General features: G+C 46.0%; 1 protein-coding gene across 1 annotated transcript; it reads left to right on the top strand.

The window, feature by feature from the left end:
• Window positions 1-2,750: 2,750 nt before the first annotated feature.
• LOC122017802 (ribosomal protein S7, mitochondrial) lies at window positions 2,751-5,766 on the top strand. The gene has a single exon (XM_042575496.1). The coding sequence runs from the start codon at window positions 4,652-4,654 to the stop codon at window positions 5,096-5,098; it is 447 nt and encodes a 148-aa protein (XP_042431430.1). The 5' UTR covers window positions 2,751-4,651; the 3' UTR covers window positions 5,099-5,766.
• Window positions 5,767-6,813: the final 1,047 nt, after the last annotated feature.

Consider the following 6,813-nt stretch of genomic DNA (forward strand, 5'->3'; position numbering starts at 1 on the left):
TTGAGTTTCTGATTAAGGGGATGCGAGTCATCAGTTCTTTCCTCCAATCTTGAGAATCCAATAGTGGTAGGCTTACCTATCGGATAGTTTCCACTAGGGAAGAAGTATGTATTGCTTACCGTGCGAGCGGCCCAAGTTGCGAGCAAAGTTGACTGATCAACCAGTCCAGGCAAAGAGCTGGGGAGGCGCGTGCTTTCTTGGCCTATCCATATTTCAACTGCAGTCGTGAATTCCAATTCTCTACGAATTCTTTCACCGGATAAAGAACCGGAGCAGCAGCAGTGAGACTTCATCCTTAATATACAACAGAAAAGGGACAGCTGAAGCCGGGAGTCTACAACCTTCTTTCTGTTGGAGATGACGAACCTAAGGCAAAAAAGAAAAAGGACGATGTGCGCCCATCAGCATTGGGACGAGGACTCGAGCTACATGGAGAGGAGAATGATTTCAGAGATGCTCCTGCGGCACGTATCATTTGGACGAAAGGTTGAATACGGGATAGGGGGAGCGACACTCCCTATTGAACTGAACCTCCGAAAGAGCTATTGAAGCGCAAGCAGCACTGAATGAGACTTCCTATCGCTCAAGGCGAGCTAGAATGAAAGGAGAGGAAGAGTCGTACGGGACTATTATATATAGCTGGCATTGCGCTCCGTCACTCTTTTCACGTTTTGTTGTCATTCCTATTATATATAATTAATGCACGAAAGCAGTTGGCGACTGTCAACAGGAGAGGAAAAGACTCGCTTGGGAGATTCAGGCTACTAAGATTAGCTGCATTGAGCTACGTCCCGAACCTCCCGTCAATCCTATATTGATTGATATGAAGAGCAAGAAGAGCGGAACCCTGATTATGAATATACTAGGCTATCAATCTACTCTCTTTCTCCTACTGAGCCCTTCCTCTCGCTCGAGACTGAGCTTTTCTCTTCACATAGCATTTCTGTACTCAAGTCAGGAAAAGCTCAACACGCCTCAGCCAAAGAAGGTACGACGTGCGACGGGCTCGAGCCACGCACTTGCGTTACACATCCGATCGCAAATCGAGGCTTTTGATGCCACTTACGTGACACATCCTATCACGAATGATCCCACTTGCATGTGAGACCAATGGGTCGATCCATTTGCTTGACTGTGATGTGATCGGGGGCTGACGATCTAACCCGACTGGTTATGGCCTCATTTCTCCTTGCTGCGGGTCGAGTTCGATAAGACTGGCCCGGGTTCGGTCTGGGTTCGCCAGTGGGGGTAGTGGTTGAGTGGTCGATGGAGCCAAGGGTTCTAAGGGTGAAGGCTAGCAATCTTCACTTCACTCGGAAGAATAGCCACACTCTCTACATTGCGCGGACGTAAGGAAACCTTTCCATTCTCGCCCATACCATCATTTACTTTTTTTGGTCGATTGTAAGGGCTTAGAGATTTCGGGGGTGTCCTACCGGGGCCCCTCTCTGAGAAGGTTATGTGAAGTAGAGTTCAACATCTTTTCTAGGAGCAAGCTTCAATTGCCCAGCACACTATGGTTCCTCGTTGGCGGAGCCTTGTGGAAGCAGCCATCAGGTCGGATGTCTAGCATTTTGGGTTATTGAGAGTGTATTTTGCCACTTTGCAATTCAATTGATCGAGCGGATATTCGTTCCTCTCTTTTCCCACTTTCCCATTTCAAAAGTGGTTTGAGCACTTTCGAATTCGATTTCTCGAGTGAAGCTTAACTGTGTTCTTTTGAGGCACATTAAGAGGGTCGAAGACCCGCCAATGCGGCACGAACACTTCCTTATTTAATAAAGCTCTGAGGTCTCGACCAGCGGGTCTAAGTGATAGGTTGAAGCGTTAAGGCTCCTATCAAGAAGTTCATTATGAGTTTCTCGCATTACCTACTTTTCCGTGGGTAGTTCATCTCATTCGTATATGAGACTAAGGAAAAGCAAACTCGCGAAGCGCAACACCAAAAGAAAGCTCTACTACCAAAGCATGAGGCCCCGAACCCGTCAAGGCCAAGCAAATACATATTGAAATGAACCACTCCAACTAGAATGTAGAGAGTCCATGTGGTCGAGCAAGATCAGATCTTTCTAAGTATTCTCACTCTCCGTAGCAGTAGTTCTAGGTCTAAGTTCTTCAGAAAGAGAATCTGAGCAAATCCTCCGGGTGAGGGAATGAGTTGAGTTCCATGGACAGAATTTAGATACGCTTTTAGTTTTGGCCGGCTCAGTATCGGGAGAGGAAGAACACTTGGGATGATGTCCTGGCATCTTCTTCTTGGGTTCAAAGTACTCCACGTCGCAAAACTCTTCTTATAATTTTTTGCGTCCCTGCTACTATGAGTTAATATCCGCATATGTGTCAGTCCTTTACTGAAGTTCATTAGTTGTTGCATTAGTCGAGGGTCGAGCAAGATAAGATCTTTCTAAGTATTCTCACTCTTGTCTTTCCGTAGCAGTAGTTCTAGGTCTAAGTTCTTCAGAAAGAGAATCTGAGCTAAGCTCCGGGGCAACAGAGGGAATGAGTTGAGTTCCAGGGACTTTGACTATGAAGAATTTAGATACGCTTTTAGTTTTGGCCCGTAGCTGGCTCAGTAGCGGGAGAGGAAGAACACTTTTCGGATAGGGATGATGAGTGAATTGAATTTGCCATATTATGAAAGGCAGCTGCTCTTCTTCTTGGGTAAAAAGTACTCCACGTCGCAAAACTATGATTCTAATTTTTTGCGTCCCTGCTACTATGAGTTAATATCCCGAGTCAGTAGCATATGTTTCAGTCCTTTACTGAAGTTCATTAGTTGTTGCATTACATTAGAAGCATGAGAGTCATTGGCATGTAGCCCGACCTATTGGGATCTAGGTGAAAGGAGTGGTGAGGGACTATGTTCAGGACTCTTTCCAATAAGAGGATCAAAAGCAAGGGCTGCTTCAACTCTACATGGGACACCAGAACCAAGAACTCTTTCAGCAGCTTAGGCTTCATAAGGCGTAAACGTGTTAACTCCTTTCTCATTGACTGGAGCTCCCTTCTTGGATTCCGAATTAACTCAATTGAACTCGGACCATGAACTCCCCGCTTAAGAGCTAGCAAGAGGCATTTGCGTCACTCTTTTACCGTACGAGCCCGAGGTAGGTCCGGTTCTTGTTCTCCTTGAGGGTGCTGCTGTTGTATAAGCTTTTCTCCTCGAATCCTTAAGGTGTAGCTCCGATCATTTAGGGTGCTGGTTGAGTGCCGATAAAGCTCACTAAAGGATCAATAAACGGGCACGCACCAGCGTATATTAGTCAGAAGTGCATCTCAAGCTCCATCACTCTACGGGTTAGGGGAAGGGCAGCTTTTGAACGGGCACGGGTATCAGCTTCATAATATCATGTATCTTGTCCCTTAGGTTTTATCCGATCTGAAGAACTCTGTTAAGTCCCTCCCGTATTCGCATTCTCTTTATTAAGGTGCGCAGCCGGCGAACTGATCACTTAATGAATCTCTTTTCCCTGTCCCGAACTAGTATAATCAGGAAGAATCTTTCCTCTCTAAGTCGCTCGAGCCACTCGGTCCTTCGTTCTTTCCTTCCTCTTATGGCTCGGAAGGGGGGTCGAAAGGCGGGATCATAATCTTATATTAATTGCAAATCCTCGGACTGCAGCGTACAAAGAGTGAGGAGTGAAGTCGGCACTGAAGCACTTCCGCTCAACTTAGCTTTATATCCTAAGGATAAGGAAAGAGCTCCTCGGTGAACTGAACTCGAACCCTGTAGCGTACTGTTAGTTGAATTAATTATCTCGCGAACTCTGACTTTGAGTTTCAGGTTTGATCTCCTTGCCTCCACATGGCACCAGCTCTTTATAGTAAGCTGTATGTACCTGCACCTGGATGAAACAACTAAATCAGTACTCGGCTCGGAAGGGTTTCAGGGTAAGTTCAAGATGCCCAGGAAATATATGCTACGGATCAAAAGACCAGGAAGAGCCTATAAAAGATAGCTCTATCAGACTCAGTAGGGACAGGGACAGAATGAAAGCATTAAGCATAAGATCACTCCAATCTATTCTGAAGTTAGCTGAAGATTCGAAAAAAGCCAATTATGCGGTTTTCCAAAGAGTACTAAAAGGGAATCTCTTTTTGACAAGGACAATGTCTGGATAAACACACGACCTATAGAAGTGATAGACTTGGGGACAAAAGATGCAACTTTCTTCTTCAAGCTGCTAAAACTTGATGATGAGAAAGCCAATGAGGAAGCAGTGAGTCAGTCCTCTACTGAGGGGGGGACCACTACTGTATTAGATCAACCCACTCAGTGGGTCAAAAGGAGAAAAAGATTAGAAAGGGTGAGGGTCAAAAGGAGAAAAAGATGGGGGAGAAGAAGCCAAGAAAGAAAAAGAATAGGTCACACTCCCCCACAATAGCACACCTCAACCGGAGGAGATCAAGAAGTGCGAGGTTCTTGTCTTTAGTTAGCACTTTCTCTCCCTTTCGTTATCTTCTGCCCCGGGTGGATTATCTGTGGCAAAAAAGAATGAGCCTATCTGTAATCAAAAGGAGTCGCTAACTCGAAGATCTTGATATGAATTTCTTATGAGAGGAAAAAGATGTGAGTAAGGATGAGAAAGATGGACAGTGAGGCTTGCTACATAACCATATATCGTCGAATTGCTCTGAAATTCTCAGCTATATGGGGGACTTGGATGGTGAGCAAAAACAATTGATCAAGAAGTTGGTAAACGATCGCATGATCTCAGGTAAAAGAACGAGAGTTCGTGCTATTTTATATAAAACTTTGAATCGCCCAGCTCGAACTGAACGCGATGTAATCAAACTTATGGTTGAGTCCGTAGATAATATAAAGCCAATATGCGAAGTGGTGAAAGTAGGAGTCGCAGGTACTCTTTATGATGTCCCAGGGATTGTAGCCAGGGATCGTCAACAAAGCTTAGCTATTCGTTGGATGCTTGGAGCAGCTTTCAAACGTAGTATAAGCTACAGGATAAGCTTAGAGAAAAGTTTATTTGCTGAGATACTTGATGCTTACCGAAAGAGGGGAATTGCACGTAAGAGAAGAGAGAAGAATCATGGACAGGCTTCCGCCAATAGAAGTTTCGCGCATTTCAGATGGTGGTAAAGTGATCCACAAGAGGTTCCTTCTACTTGATGAAAGACTCAGACTGCCGAGGAAAAGAGAAAGATGCTCCTACCGATAGCAGGGAATGAGACTACTACTAGCGGGACCAAGTTGAAAGAGAAAGATCACTGGCATGTGGTGAACCATACCGAGATAAAGCAAGGAACGAGTGAGAACGACGGGGCAGACTAGAAAGACTGGATAGGCTCTAGCGCGAGAGAGACATGTTCCAGGACGGAGCCGTATGACGCGAGAGTCTCACGTACGGTTCCTTTGAGAAGGGTGTGAGACCACCACCTATCAGGCCCGACGAGCGGTCCACGGAGCTGCATCCCTACTCAACCGGTCCATGCACATCGCTCTCTCCAGGAGGTTGGCCGCCTATCCTAGATCTTCCCATTTCCAAGAAGATCCCCGGCTCGATCTGGTTGAGTATCAAGGTTCTTCTCTTTCTGTTCCTATATATATGGGTCCGTGCAGCATTTCCACGATATCGTTATGATCAATTAATGGGACTTGGCCGGAAAGTGTTCTTGCCTCTATCATTAGCTCGGGTAGTCCCCGTTTCAGGTCTTTCAGTCACCTTTCGATGGCTCCCTTAATGTCTTTGCCAGGAAGGAAGAAGCGGGCTACTCCCCGAAAATGCCCCGCCGTCGTTGGGGATTCATTGCTCGTTCTGCTGGTCCACTCGGCCTTTTTTCTTCTTTCTTGTTTCGTGTCCTCGTCTCTCTCGCTTACGCTCGAGCCCTCCTGGAATAATGCTCGTACCTCTCCAACTCAGTCGAGCCCTAATAGAACGGCCCTCTCCCTATCCGTAACTATATACTCAGACTTTTGACTCCCTTCTCAGTTGAGCTATCTGACGGGCCTATTCAAAACTACGAAAGATCTGCCCGTGGGCTCTAATGGATTCTTCCTGCCTGGCACCTGCTACTAAATGAAAGTCTCTTGTCCCAGTAGAGGAAAGGAGAGTGAACCTATTACTTCAAGTACGCTACTGGGAAAAGAGCTCACAGTGCAGCGGGAGAGGCCCGAGGTAACGACGGGCTGCTGCCGTGAAGAGTGAAAGTTCAAACTCAGAGTTCAGAGACTGAGATTACATTCCTATTGTTCTAGGTGCAAGTGAGTTGTACTCGTACGGGAAAGAATGAAAGCGAACTGCAGCCGGGAATGGTGAGTTGGGAGCTTTCTCCGAACAATAGTAATGTTGAAGCTTGTGCCCGTGAAAGCGCTTTCCAAGATAAAGAGAGAGTCTGTCATCGTACTATACTAATTACATATCGTTGCTGGTTCCCCGGAGAGGAAAGGGACGAGCGATAGCGACGTGGCGAGAAAACGACTATTATGAGTCAATTCCTGAAGTGATAGGTTGTTGTTCGCAAATGTGCTTTCAATAAGTGAAGCAGACGAAAGCTGTGGTACGACTCCCAAATTTGAAGTTAGATCTTTCGTAGTTTTGAATAGCCAAAAACTAAATACTGCTGATGGGTTTTTAGCTGCGGTGGGATAACGACGCGGTATATCCTCGCCTAGTCGGTAGTTAGAATAAGCACTCGACAGCCAGGCCAACATAATATAGACCTTACCAAGCCGCCTCTGTCCATTACCCTTCGCGAGCCAAGCTTTATTCGTTGCCTGATCTTATCAAGATACTCACCTATTATATCATGACTTTGAGTTAGTATGAAGAGGCCTGGCACTGCAAGCCAGAAAGC

The sequence above is a fragment of the Zingiber officinale genome, chromosome 8B, assembly GCF_018446385.1.
Source record: "Zingiber officinale cultivar Zhangliang chromosome 8B, Zo_v1.1, whole genome shotgun sequence".
Lineage (NCBI taxonomy): Eukaryota > Viridiplantae > Streptophyta > Magnoliopsida > Zingiberales > Zingiberaceae > Zingiber > Zingiber officinale.